The 15,448-nt window shown below is 38.1% G+C and overlaps 1 protein-coding gene and 1 long non-coding RNA gene across 5 annotated transcripts; one reads left to right on the top strand and one right to left on the bottom strand.

Annotated features, from left to right (window-relative positions):
• Positions 1–165: 165 nt before the first annotated feature.
• Positions 166–3,006, top strand: LOC119989878 (oligopeptide transporter 1-like). The gene is made up of 6 exons (XM_038835615.1): positions 166–756; positions 866–963; positions 1,052–1,624; positions 1,704–1,962; positions 2,034–2,216; positions 2,300–3,006. The coding sequence occupies exons 1-6, from the start codon at positions 295–297 to the stop codon at positions 2,921–2,923; spliced, it is 2,199 nt and encodes a 732-aa protein (XP_038691543.1). The 5' UTR covers positions 166–294; the 3' UTR covers positions 2,924–3,006.
• Positions 3,007–10,770: 7,764 nt separating this feature from the next.
• LOC119988315 lies at positions 10,771–15,153 on the bottom strand. Of its 4 annotated transcripts, none has more exons than XR_005465582.1 (6): positions 14,818–15,153; positions 14,284–14,564; positions 13,492–14,035; positions 11,825–12,064; positions 11,530–11,726; positions 10,771–11,015 (listed from the first exon to the last, which is right to left on the bottom strand). It is a non-coding gene; the product is annotated as an uncharacterized LOC119988315 (long non-coding RNA). The 4 variants fall into 4 exon arrangements; XR_005465583.1 differs by lacking the exon at positions 10,771–11,015 and having other exon boundaries at positions 11,481–11,726; positions 13,492–13,675; positions 13,770–14,035; positions 14,818–15,151; XR_005465584.1 differs by lacking the exon at positions 10,771–11,015 and having other exon boundaries at positions 11,481–11,726; positions 13,492–13,675; positions 13,770–13,858; positions 14,818–15,150.
• Between the last annotated feature and the right edge of the window lie 295 nt (positions 15,154–15,448).

Genomic DNA, 15,448 nt, shown 5'->3' with positions numbered 1-15,448 from the left:
AGTCTGAACTGCTAGGTTACTTAATTACATGTCAAGTTCTTGATACTACAGAAACAAAAGCATAAACTTATTTTCTAGAGTTTGAATCATTAACCTCTGTAACTGCTCTTTTTCCTGAGGATACTGTCACAGGATCTTTCAGAAGTTCGTTGCATATCATTTGTTCGACTTATATCTATATATTAAGCTCATATATCTTGCTGCATGGTCCATCTAATTTTTTTGAGTTAAAATCTTAAAAAGCATACGATTCCTTTGTTTCCACTACTTATTAGTTGCTGAAAATTGATCGCTATGCCCTTTGTTTTCTCTATAGATGAGGTGAATGATTCTCCAATTGAACAAGTCAGACTCACAGTGCCTATCACGGATGATCCCACACTACATTGCTTGACATTTCGAACATGGGTTTTGGGAATCATCTCATGTGCTCTTCTAGCCTTCCTAAACCAGTTCTTTGGTTACCGCCAAAATCCACTCTACATATCTTCGGTTTCGGCCCAAATTGTGGTACTTCCTATGGGAAGATTTATGGCAGCAACTCTCCCAACCAGACCAATTCAGGTTCCGGGAACGAAATGGTCATTTTCAATGAATCCAGGGCCATTCAACTTGAAAGAACATGTGTTGATCACCATATTTGCCAATTCAGGATCAAATTCTGTATATGCAGTGAACATTATAACCATTGTGAAAGCTTTCTATAAAAGGCAGATCCATCCTCTTGCAGCTATGTTATTAACGCAGACTACCCAGGTGACATCTTTCTTCCTACTAATCCCAAATTTGTTACATCGTATATGTAAAACTGGAACTCAACGCTTCATTCTCCTTGTTTTGGGTTTTATTGTATTCGATCGTTCAGTTGCTTGGATATGGATGGGCAGGGATTTTCCGTAAGTTTCTAGTGGACTCACCATACATGTGGTGGCCTTCTAACCTTGTTCAGGTCTCCCTTTTCAGGTACATATCCTCCGTAATTGTGTTTTATTGTTTTGAAGAATTCAACATAATCTCTCAAAAACTTTTCCCCTGCCTTTTGAACTTACAGGGCACTACATGAAATTGAGAGGAGACCAAAGGGAGGCCTAACAAGGCTACAATTCTTCCTTGTAGTCCTTTTATCAAGCTTTGCCTACTACATTGTTCCAAACTATTTGTTCCCTTCTATAACTGCTCTATCATTTGTTTGTTGGATATGGAAAAAATCGGTCACAGCTCAACAAATTGGTGGGGGTCTACGTGGTCTTGGTATTGGCTCGTTTGGACTTGATTGGGCGACTGTGGCTGGCTTCCTAGGAACACCGTTGGCTACTCCTGGATTTGCTATAATCAATATAATGGTTGGATTCTTCTTAATCGTCTATGTAATGATCCCCATAGCTTATTGGACCAACTCGTATGAAGCCAAGAGATTCCCCATTTTCTCATCCCATGTTTTCAATGCCACGGGCGGGGAATATGATGTTTCAACAGTTTTGAATTCAACAACCTTCGAATTCAATCAGCAAGGATATGATGGCTATAGCCAAGTTAACTTGAGTATCTTCTTTGTATTTTCTTACGGTCTAAGCTTTGCTACGTTGGCTGCTACACTATCTCATGTTGTGCTTTTTCATGGGAGGTGGGTACTTATGCTTTCATATATTCAGTGACAGTAAAGACGATGACTTTTCTAATCATTCTTGACATTCCATTTGCAGAACAATTTGGCAACAAACTAAAGCAGCATTCCAAGATAAGTTTGGTGATGTTCACACTAGAATAATGAAGAAGAACTACGACGTAGTCCCTCAGTGGTGGTTTTACACACTATTGGTGCTGGTAGTTGGACTTGCTATGCTTGCTTGTGAAGGGTTTGGAAAAGAATTGCAGCTTCCTTATTGGGGAGTTCTACTAGCGATTGGGTTGGCCTTATTCTTCACCCTCCCAATAGGTGTTATCACAGCAACCACAAACCAGGTATGCATACGACAGCCAAATATACTCAACCTTCTTGATTTCTATACTCAAATTGCCAAATTTTTGTGCAGCAACCAGGGCTAAACGTCATTACTGAGTTGATCATCGGATACATGTATCCGGGGAAACCTCTAGCAAATGTGGCTTTCAAAACCTATGGGTATATAAGCATGTCACAAGCAATAATGTTTCTCTCAGACTTCAAGCTAGGGCATTATATGAAGATCCCTCCAAAGTCCATGTTTATAGTCCAGGTAGGTGTTAACACTCAGAATATCATGTTCCTATAACCTTGAGTGGGACTAAATTATAATATTTATTTATGGCTTCACTGAAGTTAGCAGGCACTATAATTGCATCCTCAACATACTTTGGAACGGCTTGGTGGCTTCTGACTAATGTGGATAACATCTGCGATACAACTAAATTGCCAAAGGGAAGCCCGTGGACTTGCCCAGGAGATGATGTTTTCTACAATGCCTCCATCATTTGGGGTGTGGTTGGGCCACTGCGCATGTTTGGTCGTCTGGGTCTTTACTCTAAGATGAACTATTTCTTTCTCATTGGCATTCTTGCACCGGTACCGGTGTGGTTTTTCTCGCGCAAATTCCCCCAAGCAAAGTGGATAAGACTAATCAATATGCCAATCCTTTTAGGAGCCACAGGTGCCATGCCACCTGCCAGAGCGGTTAACTACTTGATGTGGGGTGTTGTGGGCATTTTCTTCAACTTCGTCGTCTACAGGAGATACAAAGGGTGGTGGGCTAGACACAACTACATTTTATCGGCTGGGTTAGATGCTGGGGTTGCTTTCTTGGCTATACTAAGCTATTTCACGTTACAAAACAGAGACATAAATGGGCCAAGCTGGTGGGGTTTGGAAATAGACGATCATTGTCCTTTGGCAAGTTGCCCTACAGCACCTGGCATAGAGGTTGAAGGTTGTCCTGTTTTCCATTGAAAGAAATTTTCGCAGACCATAAGACTCATATATGCCTGAACTTGGAGGGTAAAGTTTAAATGTAATGTTAGTCATATCTTATATGTTTCCTATATCGTTCAAGTCCGTCATTGGATATTACTCATACTGGTAATTGAATCACGTAACACTACAGGAAACTCTCACAGACTTCCTGAACTAACTCATAAAAATAAATCTCTGATAAAGAGTTACTTTAGAGACAAATTTATAAAGAACAACATAAGAAGCGAACAAACTAACCAGAAAGCTTATATCATGGAGAAAACGAAAAACAAGGAAAGGAGATGCTCAACATATCGAGAAATGTTGACATAAGCATTCAAAATGAAGATATCAATAGTTAAGTGTTGAGTCAATGACATCTTTTCTTGTATTGTATTTATGTTTGTTAATGTGTGTTTTATGTCTAGTTGGTTTTTAACCCAGTTTTATTTTCTGTTTAGCATGGTTAAGTCAGTTGACTGTAGTTTGACTCTTTTATGTGTTTTTATTTGTATTTTCTGGAGACTTCTAGTAAGCTTGTACTACAGCTTTTATTTTATAGTTCTATCGAGATAATTTAGAAGGTGAATGAAGAAGAGTTCTCCAGAAACAACTCTCTTGTTTTCCTACTTCAGTCTTTTAAATATTTTCTTGAGACTACTAAGTTATCTTCCACTGGTCTTTTGGAGTTTGCATCTTTTACAGTGGCATCGGAGCCCCTTGATCTTAGAGGCCTTGTGAGTGATTTCCGTTGCAGCCACTGCTCCTTCGGGGTGGTGGTAACATCCCTGTTTTGTTTTGTTTAGTGTGATTGTGGCCGCAACACCCATCCCATGGCAGCATCTTTGTGTTCTTGGGTAGTGCAATAGCACCTCCCTGTTCTATATTTTCTTGAGTCTTGTTTTTGTTCCTTAGCCCATGTCTGAAGTTCATCCAGTCAATTTTTGTTCCACCTCAAAAGTCATAGCCAAGCATGTTGTAGTAGCCGAGTTTGTTACCTCTCTAATTTCAAGCTTCTTTGGTGGTACCTCTGGTGGAGCAAAATAAGTTTCACGAGTCTCTCTCTCTTATAGCCCGTTTTGGAGGCAAAAGGCCTCGAATTTTCTGGTGATAGCCTAGCTGGCCACCCATGTTTGAAGGGTCATGTGAGAGACCCAATGTTGTGGTTGGTCTTCTATAAAGAGACTGTTGTGATTGGAGGTATATTGAGTTTTATCAAGCCCAAAAAGGGCAATATGCCCATGGTGGATTAGTACCTCTGAACATGAGTTCGATGTAATAGGTATGATAGATATTTTAGGCACCATTGAATGTGCGGTGTATTCTATGTTTGTTGGTTGGATTGTTTTTGGTATTTGGGAAAACTCATGTTGTATATCAACATGAGTTTGAGGGGGAGTGTTGAAGATAAGTCAGCACCAAGTTTGAAATTGTTTTGACAGTATGTGATGAGTCACCAACACACTAATAAGTTTCTTTATAATTCTACATGTATCATCTGTACTTCCAATGTTGTCTCCACGTGTACGCTCTTATGGAGTGTTCTCTCCAATATTTCTATATACTAACGGTTTGCCCGCGCTTTGCTGCGGGTTAATTGGCCTGAAGTAGATTAAGAGAAAGTAATAACACATTAGAGATCAAAACTTAATACTTCTAACATTGCCTTTCACTTCATGAAAACGTTAGTATAGGTGAAGACAGAGAAACATGGGGTTGACTCCAAAGATGGTATACCTGTATTTTGCTGCTATTCCAAATTATTGATAGATGCTTGCACATGCACATCAAACTACATAACAATATTCTGAAATTCTAATAACCAACTCAGACGACAATAATTCTATTTGCTTACAGGATGGTGGATTCATGTCAGAGGAAAACAATGAATATATTGGTGGTCGTGTGGACATTTGGTTAAATTTAAACATGATTCATTGGTCAAGAGATTATGTGTTGGATCATCTGGTGCGCAATCTACATATTAACATTGAATCTATCTCTTTTAGTTTTCGTAGGATTAGTGGTGGTTTGTGTTGCTGCGTTTTGATGTTTTCAAGGTCAAGACCACTAGTGATTTTATGGATTTAGGAATGTTGACGTCTACTGATGGTCATATGAATTTTTACATTTCTAAGTTTCCTGTTGGTGATGCTGCTATGAAATTTGAGATACATGAGTTGTTATGAGCTTATTTGCTAACCATTATGTCATTTGTTTAGTTATAACTCACAATTTTTTTGCTTTAGTTGCCTAATGACGATGAACATGCAAGTCCACTTAGTGTAGATGTGAAAGTGCTATGCCCTATGACCAACTTTTGTTTCAGAAAGAGGGAAGGTTATCTCCCTGCCATGCCTGGCTCTCAATGCTTCACAGGCTCACAGCGAAAGTCAACACGGATAGTTGTGGATCAGCATTGCCTTCTTTGCACTGGAAGGTTAATCTAAATATCTATAATTCTATTTGTGATCTTGTATAGAATTTGGCAATCACACTGGAGAGAGCCATAGAAAGAGAGGAGCAAAAAGCCTTTCCCATGTTCTGATAAGCTTCAACTGGTGAATGGTGTTGTTGAAGATTCTGAGTTAGAAGACACTCTCGAAGGAAGACTGTGGATGGTATTATAGTAATAAGAGTTAGTTAAGTTTCTATTAATAGACTTAACGATAGTTTGTTGTAATTGAGAGTTCGTTTAATGGTGTTTAGTCTTGTAACTAACTCTACAGCTGTCATTACTTGATTGGCTAGTTAGTAGTTAAATACTCATTACTGTAACAGAGATTGGCAGTTTTAATGAATACAAGACTTTCTGGTTTTCCTATTTCCATCTTCCTCTGCAAACTTCCTCCGCCATTACCCTATTCATTTCCATGTGTGGTTAAGGTTTGAAAGAGGTTAACATTTGGTATCAGAGGTATCTCCGATCCTGAATCAACACTCACTGTTCCCTTCCGTGCATGCCGCGTCACAATACTAGGTCTAACACAATGGAAAATCGCATGTCAATTCTTGAAGCTTCTATGGAGAATCTTTCGGTTGCTATGGCGAAACAGTTAACTAGTCTCACAAATTCATTGGAATCATAGATCGGTGCCAAGTTAACCGAGAGTATTGAGGAACTCAAGCGTGAGTGGTCAAAGCAGAAAGATCGGGATCCAGCGCCATATTCAATGGAAGGAGAAGACCAATCTGCTGGTGGTATGGCTCGTATTCCACGAAGGATGGATGGCCATGATCAACAAGGTCCTCCTCTGCGTTTTAATGGGCAAAGGATGGACTTTCCAAAATTTGTTGAAGGAGAAGACCCTCTGGTATGGATTTATAAAGCTAAGCAATTTTTCTCTTATTATGGAGCTCCTGAATTGCAGAAAGTAGTGCTTGTTTCTTTCAATTTGGAAAAGGATGTGCTACAATGGTTTAGGTGGATGAATTGTTTACAAGTTATTCCACGTTGGGAGGATTTTGTCCTAATTTTCTGTAGAGAATATGGACCATCTGAGTTTGAAGATGCTGTAGCAGCCTTATTCAAATTAAAACAAACAGGTTCACTTAAGGACTATGTGACTGAATTTCGTAGATTGGCAACAAGGACTAAAGGCCTCAGTCCCGAGTTGTTAAAAAGTTGTTTTTTTGGGAGACTTAATTCTGAATTGATGTATGATGTCATGCTTTTAAAACCTGTTGATGTGCATGATGCTATAGCTATTGCAACACAAATCAATAATAAATTGAATAATCTCAGAGTTAGCACTTCTAAGGCTTTCCTTGTCAAGTCAAGTGATCAAGTGGTTAATGCTAAACCTATTACAACGATTGTTCCTCATACTAAAACTAGTGATTAGACAGTTAAGAAGAATTTCTCATCTGATATTCCTTCCAGAAAGATTACTCCTGAGGAGGTTCAAGATAGGAAGTCTAAAGGGTTATGTTTTTATTGTGATGAGAAATTTGTGAGGGGACACAGATGTGATAAGAGACAATTGTTGTTGTTGGAGGTAAATTTTGATGATGATGGGGAGATAGATGGTGAGTTGGTTGTACCTGATAAGGAAGAGCTAGTGGATAATGTAGAATGTCAACAACTGGAGCTCAATAGTTGTGCTTTTTATGGAATTGCAGCTACACAATCTATCAAAACTATGAAGATTAGAGGAGTCTTGCAGTCCTATCCAGTATTAGTTTTGGTTGATTCTGGCAGCACACACAATTTTGTGGATGCCAGAACAGCAAAACAATTTGGATGGAAGATTGATAGAACAAAAGAATTTGAAGTCATGATAGCTAATGGAGGAAGAGTAAAAGGTTCAGGTTGTTGTAACAATATTCCATTAACCTTGGGATCTTTTACTTGTTCTACTAATCTCCTAGTTCTTCCTTTGGGGGGTTGTGATGTGGTACTGGGCATTCAATATCGGCCCAGTTTTATGGGATTTCCAATCTCTTACTATGGAATTCAAGGCTAATGGTCATACTCACTTATTGAGTAGTGATGCTCAGAATGAATCTAGAGTTCAGGAGGTAAGCCTGCATCAGAGAAGGATCTCAATTATACATGTTTGGGTTTACTATTATATTCTATGGAGTCTGTCAACTCAGGAAGTCAGCAAGTTTTATCATTACAACAGCAAGAAGATTTGGACAAATTGTTGAATTCATTTGAATCCATTTTTTCTAAACCAACATCATTACCTCCATCTAGAAGCCATGACCATAAGATACCTCTCATTGATGGAGCTAAACCCCCTAGTAGAAGGCCCTATCATTATGGACCACTCTAGAAGGATGAGATTGAAAAGGCAGTAAATGAACTACTTGAAGCTGGTTTCATTAGGGCTAGTAATAGTCCATTTTCTTCTCCTGTCTTGTTAGTTAAGAAAAAGGAAGGTACTTGGAGAATGTGTATGGATTATAGAGAGCTCAATTTGTTAACTGTCAAAGACAAGTACCCCATTCCGTTGATTGATGATTTGCTTGATGAATTATATGGCTCTCAATATTTTTCTAAGTTGGATTTAAGGTCTGGTTATCACCATATTAGGATGAATGAAGCTGACATTGAAAAAATTGCCTTTAGGACTCATGAGGGACATTATGAATTTCTAGTTATGCCTTTTGGCTTGACTAATGCTCCAGCTACATTTCAGGGAATGATGAATGAGATTTTTAGGCCTTTTCTGAGGAAATTCATATTGGTATTCTTTGATGACATCTTAATATATAGTTCCAGCTGGCAACTTCATTTACAGTATGTACAACAAGCTTTTGATATACTTCAACAGAATCAACTCATAGTGAAGAGACAGAAGTGCACTTTTGGCCAACCTACTGTGGAATACTTAGGCCATATTGTTTCCAAGGACGGAGTTTCAGCTGATCCTACTAAGATCCAGTCAATTATTTCTTGGCCTATTCCTGCCACTCTTAAGGATCTTGAACTTTTTTAGGGTTAACTGGGTATTATAGAAAATTTATTCCAGGTTATGGGAAAATTTGTCAGCCCCTATATCAGTTGACCAAGAAGGGTGCTTTCCAGTGGACTAATGTGGCCACTGAAGCTTTTGAGCAGCTTAAAAAACTTATGATTTCACCTCAGGTACTTGCCTTACCTGACTTTTCTACTACTTCTGAATTGGAGTGTGATGCTTCAGGAGGGGGTATTGGAGCTGTGTTATAGCAAAAAGGGAGACCTATTGCTTTCCTAAGTCATTCTTTAGGACCACGGAATCAGTCACTCTCTACATATGAGAAGGAAATGATGGCTATAGTTACTGCAGCAAGAAAATGGCAAAACTACCTTCAGGGGAGACATTTTATCATTAGAACTGATCATGACAGTCTCAAGTATTTTTTTTGAATCAAAGAGCGACTAATCCTTTTCAACAAAAATGGGTGACTAAATTGTTGGGTTATGACTGAGATTCAGTTCAAGCATGGCCATGAGAATATAGCTGCTGATGCTCTATCTAGGGTGCATGGTCCATCACTCCTACAAGAACAGCCTGTTGATCAATCTATTGTGGAGTGCAAAGCTATTTCTTATCCATATTTTGGTTGGATGGATGACTTGAGGAGACATATAGAACAAGATGAGTGGATTATGGAGAAAATGAAAGAAATAAGGACTTCAGTTGATTATGGACAACAGTCTTCTTATATTGTGGATAATGGTTTTTTGAAATATAAATCTAGGATTGTAATCAGTCCTACATCTAATTGGCGAGAGAAGCTATTCCAAGAGTTCCATGCTACTCCAACAGTTAGTCATCCTGGGGTTTTGAAGACTTATCAAAGAATAAAAAGGGGTTTTTACTGGTTAGGCATGAAAAAAGATATAAAGGAGATGGTAGCTACCTATCCAATTTGCCAGCAGCATAAGTATGAGACTGTTTCTCCCCCTGGACTTTTGCAACCATTGCCTATTCCTAAGAAAATATGGCAAGATATCAGCATGGATTTCATAACAGCTTTGCCTAATTGCAAAGGAAAATCAATGGTGATGGTGGTAGTGGATCGGCTTACAAAAATAGCCACTTTGTCGCATTATCTCATCCTTACACAGCAGCTGGGGTTGCTCATTTATTCATTGAACATATTTTTAAACTGCATGGCATGCCTGCCACTATTGTTAGTGACAGGGATCCAATATTTCTCAGTGCTTTTTGGAAGGAGTTCTTCCATCTGCAGGGATCCAAGTTATGTATGTCTTCGGGCTATCATCCCCAGAGTGATGGTCAAACGGAAGTGGTAAACAGATGCTTGGAGACCTATCTCAGGTGTTTTGCTAGTTTACAGCCAAGACAGTGGGTACAGTGGCTCCCTTGGGCTGAGTGGAGCTACAACACTATCTTCCATACAGCTACAAAGGCAACGCCATTTGAATTGGTATATGGCTGTCCGCCTCCTTATGTTATTACATATGAATTGGGGATTGCTAAACTAGATGTGTTGGAGAAATGCTTGCTGGAAAGGGATAACATGCTGGATATGTTAAGACATAATCCTAATTTGGCACAGGAAAGAATGCAACATCAGGCCAACAAACATAGGTCTAAGAGAGAGTTTGCAGTTGGAGATCTTGTTTACTTAAAGCTCATTCCATATCAGCTGCCTTCTTTATCCTCACATTCATTCAACAAGTTGCAACCGAGATTTTATGGGCCTTATGAAGTTTTGTCCCGGATTGGTTCTGTTGCTTATAGGTTGAAGTTACCTGAGGGTTCTAAAATTCACCCTGTGTTTCATATGAGTTGCTTGAAAAAACATTTAGGAGCAACAATACAACCTAGCATTGTGCTACCTCAAGTGACTGATACTGGTTTGGTTCAGCAGAGTCCACTAGCTATTTTGGATAGGAGGGTGTTTTTTTTTTTTTTTGGTATGGATAGGACTTAGGAGGGCTTACAAGAAGGGTAATGTTGCTGGTGTGCAGTTATTAATTCATTGGGAGGGCCATAATGTAGAAGAGGCTACTTGGGAAGATCACAATGATTTCAAGAACAAATATCCCACATTTCCTTTATAGTAACTTGATTGTGGTTGGCAATTATTCCAATATCTTGATTGACTTGTAGTAACCTTGTGGACAAGGTTGTGCTCAAAGGAGGGGTAGTTGATAAGCTTCAGCTGGTGAATGGTGTTGTTGAAGATTCTGAGTTAGAAGACACTCTCGAGGAAAGACTCTGGATGGTATTATAGTAATAAAAGTCAATTAAGTTTCTGTTAATAGACTTAACGATTGTTTGTTGTAATTGAGAGTTCGTTTAATGGTGTTTAGTCTTTTAACTAACTCGACAGCTGTCATTACTTGATTGGCTAGTTAGTAGTTAAATACTCATTACTGTAACAGAAATTGATAGTTTTAATGAATACAAGAACTTTCTGGTTTTCCTATTTCCATCTTCCTCTGCAAACTTCCTCCGCCATTACCCTATTCATTTCCATGTGTGGTTAAGGTTTGAAAGAGGTTATCATGTTCATAGATTCAGCTGACCAAAAATTCAAATATTTATAGAATCACGGTGTCGAACCATATGATAGAGTCAAATTACTTCCCTACTCCACCAAAGCATTGAGTATGGTTATGAATCTGCAAAAAAAAACTTAGCTAAGATACTATTAAATAAATATTTCAATGTGATTATAACATAGTTCTTAGGTATTTGCCAATCTTAAGCAAAGAAAAAGAAAAAAAATAAATCTGAATTGTCCACAAAGAACAGCTCAAGAAAACAGCAAACTCGGCATCGCACACCCAACACTCCCTTATTAACCAATCAATATGCTCGAATTCCAATCCTACTTCGGTCGAGCTGCCTTAAAGAAACAAAGTGTGCCTAGCTTCTAGTGCACAGGAACCATATTATCCCCATTTTTAGACTAAATTATGGCTTAAAAATATTATGCAAATTCTAAAATGAACTTGTGACGCCCCCAAATTCCATCAAAGCGGCGGAATACACACACACAGAAACCACACAAAAAATAACAGATATCTAGATCCAGCCTCCAGGTATTCCAAGAAAAGAAACCAATCCATAACACCTCCAAGTAATAGCAACAAAGGAGATTAATTAGCAAAGGAAGTTGAAATTTTCATATACCTGATTTCATAACACCTCTTATGGCTGAATCCTTAACTTGAAATTTCATTTCCAGAAATATTTATAAAAAGAATAGAAACTACACAAACGGATACGTATACAGAGAAGGACTTGTGGCCCCAACCCATATTCTTGAAACTTGAGCCATGATCTTTGCTCATCAATTCTCAACAGAAAAGGTATACAACATGGTCAAGCTGCAAGCAAAAACGTATAAATAAAGAAAATGAGACTCAAAAGTATTATGTAGTTCATTCCACAAACATCAATTGAGATCATGATCTTAGAACATTACCAGCTTCGTTATTTGATGCGACCGTGAGCTATAATAATTTAGGGCAGTTTCACCAACTTGCCATTGAGCCGCAACAATGACACATAACATGTAACCATATCATTTAACTTAGGAGAAGACAAACTAAGAAAGATCAAATAGAATGCTTCACAAAATTACCTTCACAAATACTGATAAGAATCTTAAATGCTGATCAACGCTTGCCATCTCTTCCACCAACTTCTCCACAACTGTACCTCTCTGCAACACAAAATCATAAGAAATCCAGTAATAAAAGAAAATAATCATCCAGGAAAAACCATAAGCACTACGCTCTAAAAAAAATGGAAAGCAATCTTCAGATGAAAATAACTCTAGATCATCTAAAAGCTTGAGACTACGACCAAAATCAGAACTTAACAGGTCCCTGACATTCTCATTATTGATTTCAAATTCGGAAATTTTAATTTTAAAATCTATCTCTGGAGTCTGTAATCATACCAAAATAAATGGAAATAGCAGCACACATCAATTCATACCACAATCTTCAAAACTCTCAGTATTCTAATTTCATAATAACCTATAGCTGAAGATGTGAAACCCATTTGTAAGACTAATGGCATCAGATTCAATTAAGCTCACATTTATCATATGCGTATATATATTGTTCACAGTTGTCTGTGTGATGCCCATCATGGTGTTAATACCCCAACTCCCAAAGAAGAACAACATGGTCTTGCATTCAAGATCACCACCACATAGCCATTCAAAATTAGATAACATCTTGATTGACTTCTCAACCACTTAAAGATTAACCCAGCCATTCAAACATCTTAGATTGGCTTCCCAACCATAGAGACTGATGTGGGTTAATCCCACAACATCAAACCAAGAACCAAAACGAAAACCCAATCGATTTCGACACCACATTATAGAAATGGTCAGAGAAAATAAATATCCAGCAAATCAATACATCTCAATCCCAGCTCAAAGAACATCGAACCAAGAATCAAATAGAAAACCCACTCAGGAAAGGGAAAAAGAACCATTCATAAATCAATATAGTGACCCAATATAGTAACAATGCGAATAATTTAAAGACAAACACAAATACAGACCACGATGAATAACAATGTGAAAATTTTGAGCATACTGTAATTGTTATTAGAGGCCATCTAACATGTTGGATTCTAGGTTTTCATGGGCTCTTTGATGCTGTAACTAAAAAAATAAAAGCTTGAGATGTCAGGAAACAACACCGCATAAAAATTTGCAGTGAGTTCAGGTTTTTGGGTAAAGGAAGCAAGAGGATGTCACCCATGTATGCAACAGTCAACTACAGACCTCAAGACATTACATGCATCTCTTCCTCAACAATATTTGATTGTACGCAGAACAAATTGCAGCCTAACCAAACTCGACAGTTATAAATCCTTCATCTGTTACTCTCTCAATCAAATTTATACCCCTATAAGAAGGAAAATGAAGCAACTCAAACCAATAAACTCACCAAATATAAAAAGGCAACATACGACAAACAACCACAACAACAGTCAAAAGAGCAGGCCCAGTCCAGAAAAATATCAGGAAGAAATTAATTCAGTGTTTATCAGCTGAGAAAACAAAAAATAGTGACAGAACAAAGGTATACATACAATGGTACAACAAAAAAAAGAAAAAGAAAACACCTGAGATACATTAGCTGCCTTCTCAACTTGCATTCTATGTCTCTGAGCAGCCTCAGTTTTCTCAGTTGCTCTCACTGGACGACTGATGTTATGGCATAATATCTTCCAAATACATGCAGACCTGCGGGCAGACTATAAACACGCCCAATACTTTCCCTAAACCATGAACCTCACACAAACAACCCTAGAGAGAGACAATCGGGAAAAAAAATTAAAAAAATCAATTGAAATGCACTTTAAAAACTACCCGCTCGGTATCCCTTTCAACATTGCCAGACCTGCTAAAATCCAAAGCCATCCCATTGGTCTGTGATATCTAGAACGAAGAGAACAAAAACAGACCCATTGTGTGATTGATAGCTCCAACCTACAAAATTTAACCCAAGACACCTGTTTCAACCTATGCACATATAAAATGTTCAAATAAACTCTATAAGAAGTGGAAAAAAGAAAAAAGAAAAATTGAGATTCCTTAGCAGCCTTCTCAAACTGCATCCTACGTCTTCTTTACTTGCTCTTCCACTCCTGAAAGTTCCTCATTTTGCTATACAATTGACAAAATTAAAAGAGAAGACTATAGTTAATTCCTAATAGATTACTCAGAAATGGGTCAAGATGCAGTCAATCTTACCCCAAGTTTTTTTTTAATAGCTTCAGCCTACAAATATAGTGATTGCCATCAAATATAGTAACCAATGGCAATCGCGAATGGAGAACTTTTTTTCTAAAAAAAAACTGCAAGACAAAGGTTAAAAAACATGCAAGAGGAAATTAGAGGAAAATAAAACAAACCTCGATAAGAAATCGAGTAATCCAGCCTAATCATGCAAAGTTGTTTCCTAATGAAAAGGCTTTGGGAAATGCTTTCTGCAACGACAGCCTGACATACACGGTGATGAAGGTTTATCATCACATAAGAACAATTTAGTAAGATGTCAAATACGGGTCAGTTGCATAGAAAAAGAGTGAGCTTGAAGAAGTCCCCCTAGTCAGGAAGAGAAAAGCCAATACTGAAGTTGACCCAAAACTTCACTCAGCAGCTCAAACAAAAGCATTCTATATGAACCCACTACCTGCACAAACATAACATGTAATAATTATATTCTTTTTTTTATTTTTATGATCCAATTTCGAAGACTATTTTAGTATTTTAACCCAACACAAAATTTGTTATCCCTAAGTATTAACTTTCACAAATGAATGCAGATTCTCAACATTGGAAACCCAACACAGTAAAATTTTGCATCCCTGCATGCAATCAAAACAAACAAAAAACATGATACGAAAGCTTCAGCTCAAACCAAAGCATTCTATATGAAAAATTACCTGCTCCGTATCCCTTTCGACATCACCAGACCTACCTCGCTATCCCGAGATCAACAGAAAATTCCACCACCGAGAACCACCTTGCTACCCCGAGATCAACAGCCAATTTCACCAGAGAGAAACAGTCGCCAAACGAACGCAAAAAGATGTCACACGCGAGCTAATGCACTGAATTGTTCCTCACCCAAACGCATGAGACACACAAACAAAGGAGAAGGTGGAGGAGAGAAATCGCAGGGAAAGCGGAGCCGGCCGGAATGTGAGGGGAGGTGGAGAAGAGAAAGCAAAAGTTTTTGTCGCTGTGCAATTTCCGCCGAAGATTGGAGAGAGACAACAGTAGAGGTTAAAAGCTTCGTGAAGAAGTTCTTAAGAACACGTGTCAAACGATTATCCCGAGATATGCATCCAATACCACGAAATAATCGGAAGCCCGGGACCTGCTGTAATTTTATTACAGCAGGTCCCACGGTAATACCAATTTTTAACATTAAAAATTTTTATTTTTATTTTTAAAAATTATAAATAGGTAGTGTTCATCGTAACGAACACAACGATATATTTTTTGTTAGAAACAAAAATCAAATTCAACATGAAAAAAACACGACAATTCTAGACCATCGGATATAAACTC

Source organism: Tripterygium wilfordii, chromosome 21, assembly GCF_013401445.1.
Source record: "Tripterygium wilfordii isolate XIE 37 chromosome 21, ASM1340144v1, whole genome shotgun sequence".
NCBI lineage: Eukaryota > Viridiplantae > Streptophyta > Magnoliopsida > Celastrales > Celastraceae > Tripterygium > Tripterygium wilfordii.
Note: the sequence above shows the minus strand (reverse complement) of the source record. Positions and strands in the feature narration are given on the sequence as shown.

Bases quoted from the DNA above. Each gene is read 5' to 3' on its own strand.
- LOC119989878 (XM_038835615.1), top strand. From the start codon at position 295: ATGCCCTTTGTTTTCTCTATAGATGAGGTGAATGATTCTCCAATTGAA. The intron at 1,625-1,703 runs GTGGGTACTTAT...TTCCATTTGCAG, and splicing joins GTTGTGCTTTTTCATGGGAG to AACAATTTGGCAACAAACTA. The intron at 1,963-2,033 runs GTATGCATACGA...ATTTTTGTGCAG, and splicing joins TCACAGCAACCACAAACCAG to CAACCAGGGCTAAACGTCAT.